The sequence below is a fragment of the Pristiophorus japonicus genome, chromosome 8 (genome assembly GCF_044704955.1).
Source record: "Pristiophorus japonicus isolate sPriJap1 chromosome 8, sPriJap1.hap1, whole genome shotgun sequence".
NCBI classification, from domain to species: Eukaryota; Metazoa; Chordata; class Chondrichthyes; family Pristiophoridae; genus Pristiophorus; species Pristiophorus japonicus.
The window spans coordinates 205,954,405-205,973,948 of NC_091984.1; the positions used below are offsets into that span (position 1 = coordinate 205,954,405).

A 19,544-nucleotide genomic window follows, 5' to 3' on the forward strand; every position below is an offset into this window, starting at 1 on the left:
TTTTGCAGTCAGTGGTGTGCCTATGGAGTACATCGCCAGTATCCGAATAGAATACGAACTTACTTGATGGGGGTCTTCCTTCGTGAACTTGCTCTCTGACGCTGCGTACTCGAAAGCAGCGTAATGGCCCACATTTCCCAGGGGAGCAGCGTGTGCGGACGTGTATCTGGGATCATGTGGGCCTGGTGCTCCAATTAGTACACCATAGAGAAAGTGTCTACCTCCAACACTGGTAACGTTCTTTATATTGCATTTCACCCAACGTTATATTTTTACAGAATTATCTGCAATTGGATGTATGTTCAGAATAATTATAAGGACTAGGGGCCAGACTTTCCATATTGAAAAATAGCTCAACTTTTTGGCATTATTTCCGATTAACGGACGTTTTTTTAGGCTGAAATATCCTTATTGGGGAAACTCGCAAAAACGGCTTTATCGTTGGATTTGACCCTGAGTGACATCACAAAAACGGTCCTTAAAAAAAAACAGGCCTTATTTTTTAACAACGGCGTTATACCTCTGGCGAAACTAGCAAAATCACCTTAAATGTATTTAGCTCCAAAAAAAACCTTTTGGCTCGAAAAAATGGAGCTAAATCGATTGTTACAGTGGCAAATTTCTGGGCCTTGGAGAATAATAGTTCCAAAATGATCTCTCTCGCTCTCTCTTTCTCTCTCTCTCTCCCTCTCTCTCTCTCACACACACACTTAAAAGGATTATGAAAATTATTTCTTAATTAGGAATTAGAGTTCTGATAAATCGTTCAAGCTCTGTGAAATTTCATATAAAATACATTTATAAGAAGTGAAAATATCTGACAGTATTAACATGGACAGAAGATACAAACATAAATACAATTGAGCCTAAACAAAGATCTGAAAAATCTGTACATTAATCATTGGATGTGTTTCAGACAGTTTTACAATTCATTACATCACATTCCAGAGCTAATAGAATGCGCAATTGTCTTTATCTAATCCCCTTGCGCTGATACAAATGGGTTCAGGACCTATATGCATCAGCCGTAAAATTTTCATATGTAAATTGTTGGGCCGTTGGAGGGCAATTAGCCCAACTCTACACCAGTAATTGGGATTTCCAAGGTAGAGTGGATAATCTTTCAAGCTATAACTTGACAGATTGCAAGTTCGGGATTTAGCACATTATGGTATGATGGCGTACTTTGATGGCCTATTATTTTTGCACTAAATAGCATGTCTGGGAAATAGATCCCTATAAAAAGAAGTTAATACTATTTTGATTCAGTCTTTTACTAAAAAGTTTCAAAAATCTATTTAAAATGTGTCATTATTGTAGCTGAGTGAGCTCATTGCTCCGTGGATCTGAGGTGCACAGCTATGAGTCAGAATTTGCTTTGCTCATTTTCTTGAGTTTCTCGATAAGTTGTAATGTTGAATGGAGTTTGCTAAGTTACCTGTCAATGTATCTTTTTCATTATGACATCATAGCATAATTATAGTATATTTTGTGTGGTATTTTGGATCTAGTAGCAAGCTGAGAGGGAGTTTCATGAGATAAAGAAGGGTTGCGATAATTTAAAAGTTCTGTGATTAATATACTTTAATGTAAAATGACAAATGGAATACACAATCAAAAAAATATGTTAGCCTCTATAAAATGTGGCGTACTCTTGAAGTGCCATGTGAGGTGGCATGAGACGGGACATGGCAGCCCTTCACATAGTGTGTCTTGCTTGGTGACACAAGCATTGATCTCCCATATCTCAGGAGATTTCTTAATCAGCAAATAAAAAATTAAGAGACAAAGTTTGAGATTTATGAGAGAGTGGAAAACAAAGATAGAGAGATGAAGCCTAAAGAAATTAGATTCTGAGAGATAAGCAGAGATCGTTTTAGAAAGAGACGGGCACTTTTAAAAAAAAAAAAGAATATCCTTTTCCAGGGCCAATATCATAGAGGATTAGAATGAGATCTCAAAGTTTAAAGGGCAAGAGAGATGATCCAGTACCCTTCAGCTCATGATGGTTTGTGTGCTCCAGGGTCCATGACATTGAATGCACCTTGTTGGAATTAAATGGTATGCCTTATAAAGTTAAATGATATGCTGGAGTTTCACTCAACTACCTTTAGGGTTGAGGACAAATTTCAGAGTTGTAATTTGCTTAGAGGTTGTGGTTGGTTACAGTTGAGCACAGTCCACAATTTGTATGGAATTTTGCAGTGATGGACCAAATGGCCTTTTCTAATGCCAATATCAGAAATATAAGAGACGGCAGTTGCATCCTGCATCTTTATCCAGAATGTTTTACACTGCTGTCAACAGTGACAGTTTGGTACACGGATTTCCTTTTTTATCCTGATTAGAATTGATTGAAAGTCATAAAGGGAGAAATTGTAGAATATTTCTGCATGGATGGAGTAAGATGGGCTGAATGGCTGCCGTCATCTATATTTATTTTGTAGTCTTAAGTGGCTCTATTGTGTCTTAGATGAATACCAGGATATTTCAGCTACAACATGAACATGGACCTTTGGACCATATATCAGTTCTGTTAGTTAACTTGTTTGGATTAGCGCATTGTAGATATTTCTTGCGAGTGTTTTGTTTACTTATATTCTTTTACAGATAAGATTGTGTACAGTTAAACCAGTTTTGAACATAAATGATGCTATAATATAAAAGGTAGAGGTTGTGATGTCACCATCTTACTACATATCTCCTACTACTGTACCAGGTTGGTTCGAGAGCCTTTATAGACTCAAAACTGCTTAAGTATTTTTGTACTTCTAACACTGGCGCGGCAGTTATTTATTTCCCAACATTAGTCAACCAGAGTTCTTGAGGAGTTAGTCACAATGTGGGACAGAAATTACATATAAGCCAGGTGCGTTGAGAGATTCCCTTCACTGAAGCACATTTGTAAACCAGTTTCAGTTTTTACAATGATCTGGCAGCTTTCATAGTTATTTTCTGGTGCTAGCCCTTAAATGACTAGATTTATTGAATTGTGGGATTTGAAATCACAACCTCTGGATTGACAGTCCAGTACTATACCCACTAGGCTACTGTTCCTGTTGGGTTTAGTGACTAATTGGCCAGGATTACTGCTTGTGGTTGTGGATCCCTGCTGGAAAATGTTTGGACAGGATCACGCTTGGCTGTGAAGCTTCCCTATACTAGAATAGCTTCTTAAAATTGCAAGACTTTGAATTGAAAATACAATGGAATGTAGTTTATCCAAATAATTCAAGAAAATTGGATAAGTGAGTAACTCAGACAGTTTATTGTTAATTCCAATATTGTACTATAAAAAATATTCTTTTCTTTTCTTTTTCTTTTCTCTCTATCCCTCCCTGACCGGTTTCTCTTGTCATTATGCCACCTTTCATCTCTCCTCTCACGGATACTCTGCCCTCCCAAATCCCTACCCCAATCCTTCATTACTCTTCGACCTTCCTACTCTCCTGCCGCTGTCCCAGGCTTGACTCCCTCTTGGATAAGCCTGCAGCTTCCCTCTGTGCCTCTCTTGGCATCCTCCAAAAGGCCCACCGTGGCAAGCGTTGCTGTCTCCCCACGAGTAGCAACCACAACTGTCCCATCCTACTCTCTCTCCGGCCTTGCCATCCAGCTTCCCTGCGGGGGGCTAACCTTGTCACTCTCCTCCCCGTCCAACTCACCCTTCCAAGCGTTGACCCTGTGGATGCTAGCAATGGATCAGCCATCAACGATCCTCTACGCATCTCCTTGCAGAATGTCCGTTCGCTTGCGAACAAGGCCCTTGCCATTCATGAGCTTATCATGGATGATTGCATTGACATCATGGCCCTGACGGAAACTTGGCTGAGGGGTGATGGCACCTTACCCTTAAATGAAGCCCCCAAGCCTGGCTATACCTTCCACCACTTGCCCCACCCAGACCACCGTGGTGGCGGTATGGCTCTTATCACCAAATCACACCTTGATCTAACCCCCTACTCCTCCGGCACTTTCTCCTCCTTTGAGCATCTCACCTTATTCCACCCCTCTCATCTGATTTAAAATTCTCGTTCTCTACTGCCCACCCAAGGACGAGAAAAATGTTATCACCGATATATCTTCACTGCTTTCCTCCCTCAGCATCTGCACCGAGCGACTTCTCATCCTCGGTGATTTCAACCTCCATCTCAACTCATCATGCTCTCTCTCCTCTGAGCTCACTACCCTCTTATTCTCCCTTAATCTCTCCCTCCATGTGAGCTCCCCAAACCATATTCACGGCCACCCCCTTGACCTTACCATCACTTGTGGCCTCGCGATTCCCACCGTGTCAATAAGGCCATATCTGACCACTTCCTTGTATCGCTCTCCACCCACATCACCTTTCCATCCCTTGACCGCCAACCCTGCTTCCTTCTGCGTCCGCCCCCGTAAAAAACTCCAAACTCTCTTACAACTGCACTTATGAAATCCGAACTGGCCCTCCATTCACTATGACATTTTTACAACCAATCTGTTCAACCACATCACCACCACCTTTGATGCCCTAGTCCCTATTAAAACCATTACTCTCTCTCACCCTGGCCGTTCCCCTGGTACGGCCTTCATCTTCGCTCCCTCAAGTCCAAGGGACGCAGACTTGAACAGATGTGGTGGACAACTGGTTTAGCCATTCACTGTCAGATCTGGCTGGACCACGCAAAGCAATATCGGGTCCTACTCTTGTCTGCAAAAACTGCTCACTATTCCAGGATCATTCTGGAATGCAAAGATAACCCCCGGCTACTATTCTCTACTGCTAACCATCTGCTTAAACACCTCTCCCCTGTCTCCACCACACTCCCCTCCAACAATAAGTATGAGAAGCTCATGGACTTCTTTGTATCTAAGATTGAGACTATCCGATCAGTTGCCTCTGCCACTTCCCTTCCTTTCCCTCGCCCACTGGGCCAAACCTCCTCTGAGGTTCCCCCCTGCCCTTGCCCTGTACTTGCATTTTCGCCAGTTTCTCTCTGATCTCCCCTCATGACCTCTCCACGCTCATCTTGTCCATGAGACCCACTTCCTGCTTCCTTGACCTTATTTCCACTAAACTGCTGACCTCCCAACTTTCTTTACTGGCTGCCAAGTTAGCTGACATTGTTAACGATTCTCTCTCCTGAGGTACTTACTGTCCCCCTCTACTTCAAATCTGCCACCATCACCTCTCTCCTCAAAAAAAACCCCTCGATCCCACTGTGCTTGCAAGTTATCGCCTATTCTCCAACCACCCTTTCCTCTCCAAAGTCCTTGAACGTGTTGTCGCCTCCCAAATCTATGCCCACCTTTCCCGGAACTCCATGTTTGAATCACTTCAATCCGGTTTCCACCCCCGCCACAGTACCGAAACAGCTCTCATCAAAGTCACAAATGACATCCTTTGTGACTGTGACAAAGGTAAACTATCCCTCCTCACCCTTCTCAACCTGTCTGCAGCCTTTGACATGGTTGACCACTCCATCCTCTTCCAACGCCTCTCCACCATTGTCCAGCTAGGTGGGACTGCATTCGCCTGGTTCCATTCTTATCTATCTAATTGTAGCCAGAAAATCACCTGCAATGGCTTCTCTTCCCACTCCTGCATCGTTACCTCTGGTATCTCCCAAGGATCTATCCTTGGCCCATTCCTATTTCTCATCTACATGCTGCCCCTTGGCGACATCATCCAAAAACATGGCATCAGTTTCCACATGTACACTGATGACACCCAGCTCTGCCTCACCACCACTTCTCTCGACCCCTCCACGGTTTCTAAATTGTCAGACTGCTCGTCCGACATCCAGTACTGGATGAGCAGAAATTTTCCCCAATTAAATATTGGGAAGACCAAGCGTTGGTCCCCATTACAAACTCCGTTCCCTAGCCACCGACTCCATCTCTCTCCCTAGCATCTGTCTGAGGCTGAACCAGACAGTTCGCAACCTTGGTGTCATATTTGACCCTGAAATAAGCTTCCAACCACATATCTGTGGCATAGCTAAAACCGCCTATTTCCACCTCCGTAACATTGCCCGTCTCCGCACCTTCCTCAGCTCATCTGCTGCTGAAATCCTCATCCATGCCTTTGTTACCTCTAAACTTGACTACTCCAACGCACTCTTGGCTGGCCTCCCACATTCTACTCTACGTAAACCTGAGGTCATCCAAAACTCGGCTGCCCGTGTCCTAACTCATACCAAGTCCTGTTCACCCGTCGCCCCTGTGCTCGCTGACCTACATTGGCTCCTCGATTTCAAAATTCTCATCCTTGTTTACAATCCCTCCCTAGCTCATAATCTCCTTCAGCCTCACAATCCCCCGAAATATCTGCGCTTCTCAAGTTCTGCCCTCTTGAGCATCCCTGATTATAATCGCTCAACCATCGGGGGACGTGCCTTCAGCTGCCTAGGCCCTAAGCTCTGGAACTCCCTTCCTAAACCCCTCCGCCTCTCTACCTCTTTTTCCTCCTTTAAGACGCTCCTTAAAACCTACCTCTTTGATCAAGCTGTTGGTCATCTGCTGTAATTTCTCCTTATGTGACTTGGTGTCAAATTTTTGTCTTGGAACATTCCTGTGAAGTGCCTTGGAATGTTTTACTATGTTAAAGATGCTCTATAAATACAAGTTGTTATTTCAGCATGGTAATTGATATGATAACTAATTAAATAATTGTACTCTGAGCATCCTCAGAAGTCGAACTTTTGTTGGATTAACAGCTTCCCACTGTATATAATTTTTTATTTCAATATTTTTTGTGTATACAAAAACAAGATGTTCCCTCTGATTATTTAAGATGATCTTATTCAATGCTTTAAATTTTTTGCAAGTTAAGGAACAAGTCCACTGTAGAATGAGTGAGAATGCTAGCTTGAGATAAGATTGATGCACCCATGAATTTGCAAATTAAAAGCCACTGAGGTATGATTCATTGGCCACATCTGAGGCTCTGTGAGGCACTGTTCTGATAATGATTTTGCTTACTTGTATTCTTTCACAAATAGGATTGTGTGCAGTTAAACCAGTACAAGTTAAAGGATGAAATTGGAAAGGTGAGCATCAACAAAATGGTTGTGTTTGTTCAAAATAATTAACAAAACATTTTTACATTGAAAAATTGTTCTTTAGTACTTTTAATCATGCTTTTGTCTTTGCAGCTCTATGTTGTTAAATATTAGAAATGCGAAGTAAATATTTTTTGCTGATAATCTGTGATAGAAAAAAAAGTTTAGATAGTATGTCCAAATATACATTTCCCCCCTCCCCATTTCTAGGAAAGCTTTACGAGATAAAATATAAATGTATTTGCAAATGGAGTAACCAACGATAGCGCTCCCTCCCTCCTATCCAGACTCTGCATGAACCCTCTCTATGGTGATGCAGCTGGAATAGGCACTTTCATGGACTGCGGGGGTGGCGTGCACTACCCTGTGACTGGCGGACTGCTGAGCTACTTTAATTTAGGAAATATGACATTAGATCTGTGCTCGTATTTGTTAATAGTTGCAGCATTTGTGAATTTTAATATCTGTGTGTTGAATAATTTATGCAGCAGACATCAATTAATTCTAATGTTGTACTAATGTTACATCAACTCCTGTTTCCAAAAGCACCCTCACTTGCTGGCAGTGAATTAATTTTACACATGCTTTGTGAAGCATTTGGACATCCACAGTATGGTTCTAATTGGTGAACTGTGCCGCATAATTATCTTAAAGTATTTATGTTGTTTTTGTGCAGGGTTCCTATGGAGTTGTCAAACTGGCATACAATGAAGATGATAACACCTACTATGTACGTGCTGAATAAATCAAACATTCCTCCTATCGTGTGTTCTAAACCAAGAATTTGATCTTTCCTGTTAAATTGTTCATATTTTTATGTTGATGCAAATAATCTAAGCAAAAAAAATGTAAATTCAGTTCTCATTAAAAAAAAATAAGAGCAATTTAAAATTAGCGTACAGACCCTGAAAAACAGTTCTGGCCTGTAAAACTACTGTTCAGCTCCAGCACTAAGCATTCATTAATTAATCTCAAACTATCATTGAATTGTGTGCAGAACTATGAAACATTACTTTTTATTGACTACTGAATTTAGCAGCTCTCTATTATGGTATAGTACCCTGTATTGCAAATATAACTTGCAGTCTGATTTTATTTCAATTAAGTGTTCTACTTATGTTTGATGATTTGGGGTATCTATGTTCTTGTATGGCGATATTAAATAAAGCTATAGTAATGTTTATAGGCTTATTCAGAAATACTCATAACTGTGGGCCTAAATATTCCAATCCTACAAAGTCTAATGTTGATCGAGCTGAAGTTATTTTTATTTAACAGTCTGCACTTCGCATTTTAATGTGCATGATTACATTTTCAAAATATGATTTTACTAAAAGTTAACCAGATTCCACATTGAACTAGAAATTCATATCACAAATGGTTACGTGGACAATTGAACACAGAATAGTGCAACTGAAATCTAATTGCTGTTCTTATTTTCTTTGATGTAATAAAATTGTTTGTCTGATCCAGTAAATATAACTACATTTTTTCCAATTCTTTCTGAAATTCAGGTTTACTTGGTTTTGTCTTGTCTTGTCAGACTAAAGTTTAATTATTTCCTGAATTAATAAGTTTCACGCATATTAATTAAATTTTCTTGCTAGGCAATGAAAGTCCTTTCTAAAAAGAAGTTAATAAGACAAGCTGGATTTCCACGCAAGTATCCTACAGTTTAAAAAAAAATGTACTAATCTTTTAGTCATCATTGAAATTACAATATGAAAACAGCACCTTTGGCCCAACCAGTACATAATGGTATAGTTTCTCCATATAAGCATTCGTTCTTCTTCCATGTGCTCACCCTTTTGTCACATCTCTTTATCTCACTTTCTTTCAATTTATTCCATAGCCTCACAACTCTCTGTGGGAAATATTTCTCCTGCTCTCTGCCTTAAATTTCTTGTGTTTAATCTACATCATCTCATTCTAAATCCCCCAACCACTGGAAACAATCTGTCACTATCTACTCTGTCCCATTCCCTTCATAATTTTAAACATCTTGATTAAAACAAATATAGTTTTTCAGTTCACAAATAAGGTTAATGATCAGTGTGGTGTGCTATCATGGAGTGCAAGAACACTGATTCTCCCATAGGTTCCCACAAGAAGAGTTCTCAATCTCAGCTATGCTATTTTGAGGATTTGTCAAACGGTGGGGATGAATTTCCCCAAATGGAAGAAAGGCAAATCTTTGTTGTAGTGGAAGAGGCAAAAACCTGGGGACAGGTTATCTGACTGATATTCCCAGTGGGGAAAAGTGCCTGGGAAAAGCTAAAGAGGTAGAAAAAAGTATCTTGTAAAATTGGCAAAACTCTTCAACACTGTGATTTCTAGTCTCAAGGAAGAGTAGAGAATGTTTTGATTGGTTGCATGATACATAAGGAGTAATGCGCATCTAGCGGGGTGCAATTTGGGAAATCATAGGGTGCATCCTGAAATATCTTAAGATGCGCTCCTAGCAAGTGCTGCTTCTGCTGGGAGTTCTGGATCACAAAACTGCACCTATTGATTCACACTAATATATGTGGGCATTTTCATCCATTCCAACCCTCAGAAGTAGTTTCCTGCTATTGAATGGAAAAATATTATGCTTTCCGCTGGCGTGCTATTTGTACTCTTCGGGTGAACAACAAATATAATTTTTTTTAGAAGTTACCATTTATTTCATGCTGTAATACAACATTGTGAGGAATGATTACATATGATGAAACAATTTGAGTATGTGGCCACCGAGAAAATAATGATCCTATTCTGTTATCTAGGTCGTCCCCCACCTCGAGGTGCCAAAGCAGTTCCACAAACCTCTGCACAGCCTAAAGGGCCTTTGGATAGTGTGTATCAAGAAATTGCCATTTTGAAAAAGTTGGATCATCCAAATGTTGTCAAATTAGTTGAAGTAGGTTTTTATTTTTACTTTTACACTCTCCACTATTCAACAATTACTAATAGAAATGAGTATATATGGAGGAGGCAATTTAGGTTATCAAATTCTCTATCTGCATCCATGCATATATGAACATAACTTATCATCTTTTAAAATGCGGTATCAGGTTTTAATCAAACCTCATTAGTGATTAATGGTTCCTTTAAAAAGTGAGCACTTCTGGGGACCATCTTTGTCATGTTCCTGCCTATGTAAGCACTATTGTTTCCCTTCAATCATTTAAAAATCTTTTTTTATTACATTTCAACACACTTGTTAAGTTACTCTTTATCATCAGCCTCTGGGTACTGTTTGAGGATGGGTTGCAGAATATCGTCCGTATATGCAACTATACACCATATTCTTCCACTCATTTAAAAAAAAGTTGTAAAAAGGGGTATAATTTTGGCAAGCACTAATGAGTTATTTGTCTGTTTTTAGCACTGTTGTGAGAATTTATGCTTGTCCAAAAATAGATTGACGAAGATTTGCAATAAATAAACAAAAATACTTTTTTTTCCAGCTATAGTCAAATCAAAAATTGAGTATTTTACTGCAGCTCAGACCTAGAGTTAGTGAGGTTAATGAAGAAGAAGAATTTGAAATAACAGAAATATGCAGATTTTTTTTTGTCAGAGAGCATGAGTATAGCTACGTTAGCAGGCCGTAGGAGAATGGCTCATTTCACAGAGGACATAGGAAGCAACCCGTGAATAGATCAGATGGTACAGTATAAATAAACACACTTATCCATTTGGGTTTTGCATCATCAATATGCTATTATACATTTGTGCACAATCACCTTTTGTGAGCACATTGACGTAATATACTTTGTAAATCATAGAATATCTGACTAATATGGTGCAGTCCATGAATTCTGTACTCCTGCAATCTATGTATCCCTGCATTCCTTCTAAGTTTTCCCTTCAGAAAAGGACTATGATAGAAAGAGAAAAAGCTGGAAATAACCAACAGGTCAGGCAGCATATGTGGAGAGAGAAATAGGGGGAGAAATTCAGCTGCTAGCGTCTCCTGTTAGCGCCTGGGGGGGGGCGCTAAGGAGTTAGCGACCGGGCGCAGCGAATGCAGCGGCACCTGCAAACTTCAGTGCGATAACTCTTATCGCCTGGGCCTCTAGCATCTCGCAGATCGTGACGACATAAAGTGGTCTAATATTTATTTTCAATCATTGTGGCCCATTGAAGCTGGCAGTGTGGAACCTACTTGTCTGCATGTACAATACATAATGTGTATTAACTGTTATATCTATTGACAGCTTCTAGCTTATATTTATTTTTCTTTCTCTTTCTCTGTCACCTCTTTCTCTGTCACCCCTTTCACATTCAGCATTCTTGTTTTCTGTCTGCTTAGTAATCTTCTGCTTTACATTAAAATTGGCGCTCACATTTTTCTTATCCTTGTTTCTATTCCCACATCTTTTCTTTAACCTCTGCTCAGTTTTCTGTTCCTGTCATCCCAGATTCTATGTTTTCCACATGTGAAGTGAGAGTGACTGCCCTTGACATCAAGGCAGCATTTGACTGTTGATGGTTGGTGATGCTGCAGGGGTTGGGAACGAATATTACATACAGGGCGGTAACGGGGTGCTGCGCACCAGATGACGTCACGGTCTACGGGGCGCAAGAGAGCGAGACAGTAAATGTTAGCGTCAGCACAAAACCGCCAGGGAAGTTTGCGGGCATCGGTGATTTTTCCGCGCCCGGTCGGTGACCCCTTTGCGTCCCGTTACCGCCCCCCGCAGGCGCTAACGGGAGGCACAAACCAGGCCAATATCGGCCTTTAAAAGTTGCTACAAAGCATAACTACCTGGCATATGTTAACAGCTTTATTAGAATACATTACGGCTGATTTTCACCTACATATCTAAGTCAGTTTGGAATAGTATAGAACTATTGCAAATCCAGGATGAAAGGTCAGGTACAAATAGCACTCAATTCTTTGCTGTAACCTCATGTGCATAATTGTTCACAGCATTGCATGCAGATTTAGATAGGTCACTAGTTCACTACTTAAGGCAAGTAACTTTATTTGGGTACTAATTTTTTTTATGTGATTGTGTAAATATGCAATTCACTATAATGTACATGTTTAGGAGATTGTACTTCTGCTGAAATAAGATTTTATTGTTTATTTTCTAACTAACATTTGGAGAGGGGGAATTGTTATTGGTGATTCTTTTTTATTTTACGGGATACTGGAGTGGAGTGGTGCATGTTCATGATGTTACAGATGGGTTGACATTCTCGCATTATTTATGTCAGTGTAGCTAGAAGGGCAGAGTTAGTCTAGCCTTTTCCACTCAAAGGAAATCAAAATAACTGTAAAATCTTAGTGGGAATAAGTAATTTTGACATGAAATTAAAATGTCCATTTTCCATATTAGGTAGGATGCACCAGTGCCCAACTAAATTGCTAGATAAAGCACCCAGAGTGATGGACTGTTCCATATTTAGAACAAGAAAAATGATCAGGATTGAGCTACCACATGCTGCAAAGTGCCTTCTGTATCAGTTGATACTGAGTGCCATTGATATGAGCCATGGAAAAGTTTGTGACCCAACAAGCCCACCCTGAGAGTGAAAGAAGTTTCTATGAAGATGGGAACATAGCAGAAAGGAAATATAAATGCACATGGAGAAACTAATAATATTTAAAACTACTGTAACATGAAAAACTAAATGCCACATCGCAAAACCTCCTTTCGTCCAATATATTTTTTAATACTAGTTTAGTTTATAGACTATTTTATTTTCGAAAAGTATATTTAATTTAAAATATTCAATTTCTAGTCTGTTGTCTGCTTTTGCTGGTAGTGTAATGGTTTTGTTACTGGACTAATAATCCTGAGAACGTGAGTTCAAATCCCACTGAGGCAGTTTGAGAATTTGAATTTTTTTTTAAATCTGGAAATTTAAAAAAAAGCTGGTTTCAGTAAAAGTGACCATGAAGCTGTCAGAACGTTGTTAAAAGCCCAACTGCTTCATAAATGCCCTTTAGGGAAGGAAACCTGCCTTCCTTACCCAGTCTGGCCTACATGGTTAACTCTTAACTGCCCTCTGAAGTGGCTTAGCAAGCTGTATCAAACTGTTACACCACATGAACTGCAACGATTCAAGAAGAATGCCTTCCATCACCTTCTTGAGACAACTAGGGATGGCCAATAAATGCCAGCCTTCCCAGTGAAGCCCACATCGAGAATTTTTTAAAAACTGGGTCCTCCTGCGTGTATTTCTTTTCTTGGTTTATGTTCCTAATTGAAGTGTAAGATGTCACTCCTTGTTTACTTACTTTCACAGGTGCTCGATGACCCCAGTGAGGACCATCTGTACATGGGTATGTTCCAATATGCCTCTCTGTCACACCATATAATTTGAATCACTTACCATTATGTAGCCCAACCTGACAAAGGTAGTAAACAGCATATGTCTCTTTGTGTTAATAAATTTTGAGCAAATTGGTAAAGAATTAAACTAGTTATTATATTTTATAGTGTAATGTCCACCTGTGATTTTAGAGTATAAATGTTGACACAAGTTGGCATCACTATCTCTTAAGATATATAGTACTGTACCAGTTTCAACAAAGTTAATTCATGAACTAGGTGCTTTCCTCCATTAAATCTTCCTGTGGTAGCCTTAACATTATTTTTTGTCTGTATGTAGAACAGACAAATGTGAACAATTAAATAATCTCTCATAAAAGGTTTCAATAGAGCTGTTTCAGTAGTTACAGAATATTTCTGTAAATAATGGGCCCAAGTATCCGCCCTCTATGAACGGCTCACCTCCATAAGGTGCGCCGATTTTCTGGAATAAAAAGGACGCCGAAAACGTAGCTCAGGAGGTCTTTGTGCTCGGCGTGGTGCAGCACAAGGGGTCGGGGGCGGAGCCAGGTCCCGGCGCTGAAAACAGTGCCGGGACCTCTGCACATAACGCGCTAGAGTGTGCGCGCATGTGCAGTAGCTCCTCGCCCCCGAGGCTGCGTGGGAGGGGCCCGAAGCACGCCGCCCCTCGCCCTGGCCGAACGGGCTCACCAGGCGAAGATCGGACTCTGGCCTCCCCCTCTACCTCCCGTTCAGCTCCTGCGCCCCCTCCCCTCCCGTCCAACCGTTCCCCCCTCCTCTCCCCCCCCCCCCCTCCCTCCCACCCTCCACGTCCTCGGCGGGACCCGCCCACCCGGCATCTTGCTGGGGGCGAGCCCCACCCAGAGTCTTCGGCGCAGCCAGGCATCTGCATCGTTGTCGTCGGGGCCTGTTCAGCCTCCCTCTCCCCCCTCTCTTCCCCCCTATCCTCTTCCCCCTCCCTTTCCCTTTCTCCCCCTCCTCTCTCCCTCTCCCTCCCCCTCTCTCCTTTCCCTCCCTCCCCCCTCCTCCTCTCCCTCCCCCTCCCTCTCTCCCTCCCCCCTCCCTCTCTCCCTCCCCACCTCTCCCTCCCCACCTCTCCCTCCCCACCTCTCCCTCCCCTCCTCTTCCCCCCCCTCTCCCTCCCCTCTCCCTCCCCTCTCCCTCTCCTCCCCTTCCTCTCCCCTCCCTCCCCCCACTCCTTGTAAAAGTGGTGTTTAATGGTTGTAAACCCCCCTTCCCCCCCCCATCTCTCGTTCCCTATGCCTGATTTATAAGTGTAGGCAAGGTTTTTCTGAGCGTACAAAAATCTACACTTACTCCATTCTAAGTTAGTTTGGAGTAAGTTTTAGCCGCTTAAACTTGCAAAACAGGCGTAAGTGGCTGGACACGCCCCTTTTTGGGAAAAAATCTGTTCTAAAATGAAACTATTCTAACTCACTAGTACTGGAGCAAACTAAATGCCGAGAATTGCAATTTCTAAGATGCTCCATTCTAAACTAGTTGCTCCAAAAAAATAGGAGCAACTCAGGCCGAAACTTGAGCCCAATGTCACCATTCACTATTTGGGATATAGGACAGGGTTCACACTCCATGCATAAATTCAGTCAGTACTAAGTGTTCATACGTAATTCCAAGACTTTATGAGAATGATGTATTCAGGCTGCTTTTTACACTCGACATATGTCATTCATGAAACCTTTAGAAGTTCCAATGCCAATTAGTGCTATATATGTTCTGCCTTTTAAAAGAAAAATTTTACTCCTGGAGAATGAATGAACTGACATTGGAATAAGATCATTATTGTAATGACAAGAAGTTTGTAGTTAGTAATTTTTTTTAAACTAAGAACCAGTCTTGCTGTCACTGAAAGGCTATCACTGAAAGCCATGAACTCATTGGCGGTGCAGGCTCGAAGGGCCGAATGGCCTACTCCTGCACCTATTTTCTATGTTTCTTATGTTTCTATCCTTATGAACAAATGTTTGAACATGAAAATGTTGTCTCAAATTTTGTTATATATGTATGTCTAAACATGTGTGAAATTGTTAATAGGCTTCTTATAAGATGAGTGCACCAGTTTAATTAAATCATTTAATTTTAAACTTACCCCACGCCAGTTATGATATCCTGGGCACATCAATCGCAGGGCAGTAGAGAGAGGAAAAGGGGATAGACACCAGGTAACTGTCGGGTCTCCACCCCATTTGTGCTTGATTTTCTGTGTCATTCCCGGGGTGTGCAGAAAATTTCCCTCTAAAACAGGCAGGAGTAATTAAATGTCATGAAAATGACCCACATGTGACATCATGACACCTCACGTAACATTTTCCGAGGATTCTGCTGGGTGGACCCAACCCTTGAAGCAAAATGGCCACCAGTGGTTGTAGGGCTACACTTTTAAATCAAAGGATTTGTAAAGGTACAGTCAGCAACTTATCTCCGATGAGTAAATTTTAAAAATATTTTGATAGCGCAGAGGTGATCAGAGTGCACATCTGTTTCTAATGGCAGCCAACAGGCCCCAGAAACACCAGCCCACTGTCAGAGGTCTTTAACACCTGCAGAAGTGCACAACTTCCCTCTGCTGACTTGGAGCCAGCACCGATTACCAGTTGGTAATTTTGCCTGGTGCTTGTCCTGGTCATTTAAATTAGCAGAACCCAGAAATATGGCTGGGTTCTGCTGAGCTCAAGTCAGACATTTGCGAAAAGCACACCACCTGACATACACTGAGGTGAATTGGATGGAGGAAATTTGGGCTGTGATTTCTTGGTAAATGGCTCACCATGGGTAAAAGTGTTTGTAAACAAATGAAAACAATTTTGACAAACATGGTATGTGATGATGTAAATTATGTCAAATGTAAATCATGTCTCCCTTGTGTGACATCAACATAACAAAATTATGTAAGTGTTAACTCATTTCACATTGGATTACATAGGATATATGGCACAGAAACAGGCCACTCGGCCCAACCCGTCCAAGCCGGAGTTTATGCTCCACTCAAACCTCCCCCCCGTCTTTCCTCATCTAAATCTATCAGCATAACCCTCTATTCCCTTCTCCCTCATATGCATGTCTCACCTCCCCTTAAATGCATCTAGACTATTCGCTTCAACCACTCCCTGTGGTAGCGAGTTCCGCATTCTCATCACTCTTTGGGTAAAGAAGTTTCTTCTGAATTCCCTATTAGATTTCTTGGTGACTAAATACTCTTATGTAACTCAGGTACATAAAATATATTCTGTTGCAACTTACTGTAATTGTATTTCTTCTCTTTCAGTTTTTGAACTTGTGAAACAGGGGTAAGTATTTCTCTTTTTCTCCATCCTTTTCTGAACATCTGTTTGATTTCTCTGCATTATTGCCCAACCAAGAAGGTGGGTAAATGATTAGCTTTCTACTAGTGTTCCTCATGAGCCTGACCCTAATGGCTGTGTAGTATGGTTTGTGCTGACACATCCTCCAGTTTGATTCCCTTGTGATATCAGCAAAATGCAGAGCCTCCGCTACACAAGCTATCAAACTATGGAAGCACATGGGCATGACTAAGTGTCTAAGGTCAAAAGCATCAGCATTAGAGTACAATAGTATTGTTTAGCTCCTCTAATTGTATTTGTTGCATTAGTGAAAGTATATGCAGCAGTACATTTTGAAACGTATCTGCTGTGTATATGTAAATGCCATGGCCCAGATTTTGCGTTGAGAATACCATATGGAGTAAATTGGACAGCAACTTCTGGAGTTCACAATGTGCAGTTAAATGCAGAAATCCGAAAGTTGCTGTCCGAGTTACCCTGCTCTTACACAAGCTGCGCTATAACAGTACCCTGCTGAGAGACTCGGCGTTGGAGTTCATGTAAGAGCTTGAAGTTGCTGTACTTACCCACCAGTTACCCACTAAACACACCAACAAAAATAAGGTTGGTCATTCAGGTGTAAGTGATTTTTCAATGGCGTGATGGCATAATTACTGCCAAGCAACCTTTCTGGCACTGAAAATTTAATTTTACAAGTGTTGTGTGTCAGTCCTTCAGAATTTAATTAGTGTTGGAATTTTTTTTTTAAATGTTAACTTTTTTCTGTCTCTTTTATCTCTCTCTGTTAATCCCATCTATCTTTCCTTTCTTTGTTTTGCTTTCTGTACATGATTTAGCAATGAATTAAAGTTAATTTGGTTGAAGAGTAATGCAGTTGCTTGCTCTGCCACAGATCCCCTGTAGAGGGCATCGCACTGGAAATGATCTCTCAATAACAACAGAAGTTGCCACTCAAAAGCCTGCGAAAAGACTGTGGCAGCTGTCAGCTTGATGAATGGCGAACATAGAAACATAGGGCCCAAGTTTCCACATGATTTGCGCCTGATTTTTAGGAGCAACTGGTGGAGAACGGACTATCTTAGAAATCGCAATTCTCCACATTTTTTTTTCTGCAGTTCTAGTCAGGTAGAACAGTTCCACTTTGGAACAGAAGTTTTTCTTCAAAAGGGGGCGTGTCCGGCCACTGACGCCTGATTTGAAAGTTTCCACAGTGAAAACGTACTCCAAACTAACTTAGAATGGAGCAAGTGAAGATTTTTGTAGAACTAGAAAAACATGTTCTACACATTAAAAAATCAGGCGCAGGTTACAAATTAGGCGTCCAGAACGAGGTGGGGAGGTGGGGGGGGAGGGAAGTCATTAAATTCTATAATAAATCCTTATTTATACTTATACAAATATTATACAAATAAATCCAACCTGAATAAAAATTTATAAGCAAAGAAAAGATTAAATAAACCATCTTCCTACCTGTGTGAAAGTGATTCAGGCAGGCCTTTTGGGACCGAAGGCTGAACGGGCCGGCCCGAAACTTCGGGCAGGGCCCGTCCCCAGCACCAGATTTACAGGTAGGTGGTGTTGGGTCGGGTCGGGGAGGCTCGGTTCGGTTCGGGTCGGGGGGAGGGAGGGAGAGAGAGGGGGGGAGGGAGGGAGAGAGAGGGGGGGAGGAGAGGGGAGGGGAGGAGAGAGGGGGGAGGAGAGAGGGGCGGGGGGAGGGAGGGGGAGGTCAGGTCGGATCCAGTCCGGGGGCGGTGGGGGGGGAGCGGTAGTCGGGTCGGGTCCAGTCGGGGAAGGGGGGGGGAGCGGGAATCGGGTCGGGTCCGGGAGCGGGGGGCAGGAGCGGTAGTCGGGTCGGGTCCAGTCGCGGGGGGGGGGGGGGCGGGGAGAGCGGGAATCGGGTCCGGTCCGGGGGGGGGGGTGGGAGCGGGAATCAGTCTGGGGGGGGGGCGGGTGTCGGGTCCAGTCCGGAGGAGGGGGTGGGGGGGGGGAGCAGGAGCAGGAGCTGGGCGTGGGAGGAGCCTTATTCACGCAGCCCCAGTGAGGCCATTCGGCCAGGGCTAGGGGCTGCGTGCTTTGGGCCCCTCCCACACAGTTTCAGGCGCCTGGAGCTACTGCACTTGCGTGCCCACTGTAGCGCGCGTGTGCAGAGGTCCCAGCACTGTTTTCAGCGCAGGGACCTGGCTCCGCCCCCCCCACAGCTCGTGCTGCCTGCGCCGAGGGCCAGAGGACCTGCAGGGAGGTGGAGAATACGGAGGATTTTTTTAGGCGCACTTTGTGGCGCGAAAAACGGGCGTCCAGGCCGGGACTGCGCCGTTCTAGGCACGTGTGGAAATTTGGGCCCATAGAAAATAGGTGCAGGAGTAGGCCATTCGGCCCTTCGAGTCTGCACCACCATTCAATAAGATCATGGCTGATCATTCCCTCAGTACTCCTTTCCTGCTTTCTCTCCATACCCCTTGATCCCCTTAGCTGTAAAGGCCATATCTAACTCCCTCTTGAATATATCCAATGAATTGGCATCAACAACTCTCTGCAGCAGGAAATTCCACAGGTTAACAACTCTGAGTGAAGAAGTTTCTCCTCATCTCAGTCCTAAATGGCCTACCCCTTATCCTGTGTCCCCTGGTTCTGGACTTCCCCAACATCGGGAACAATATACCCGCATCTAACCTGTCCCGTCCCGTCAGAATCTTATATGTTCCTATGAGATCCCCTCTCATCCTTCTAAACTCCAATGTATAAAGGCCCAGTTGATCCAGTCTCTCCTCATATGTCAGTCTAGCCATCTCGGGAATCAGTCTGGTGAACCTCCGCTGCACTCCCTCAATAGCAAGAACGTCCTTCCTCAGATGAGGAGACCAAAACTGAACACAATATTTCAGGTGAGGCCTCAC

At 42.5% G+C, this 19,544-nt stretch overlaps 1 protein-coding gene across 3 annotated transcripts in view; it reads left to right on the plus strand.

Annotated features, from left to right (window-relative positions):
* Nucleotides 1-19,544, plus strand: part of LOC139268950 (calcium/calmodulin-dependent protein kinase kinase 2-like) — a 130,197-nt gene that overhangs the window by 79,358 nt on the left and 31,295 nt on the right. For all 3 annotated transcript variants that reach the window (XM_070887833.1, XM_070887834.1, XM_070887835.1), the window contains exons 3-8: nucleotides 6,981-7,028; nucleotides 7,717-7,770; nucleotides 8,648-8,699; nucleotides 9,806-9,939; nucleotides 13,284-13,320; nucleotides 16,614-16,635. In XM_070887833.1, the coding sequence (XP_070743934.1) occupies nucleotides 6,981-7,028; nucleotides 7,717-7,770; nucleotides 8,648-8,699; nucleotides 9,806-9,939; nucleotides 13,284-13,320; nucleotides 16,614-16,635 (347 nt within the window). The remainder of the gene's footprint in view (nucleotides 1-6,980; nucleotides 7,029-7,716; nucleotides 7,771-8,647; nucleotides 8,700-9,805; nucleotides 9,940-13,283; nucleotides 13,321-16,613; nucleotides 16,636-19,544) is intronic.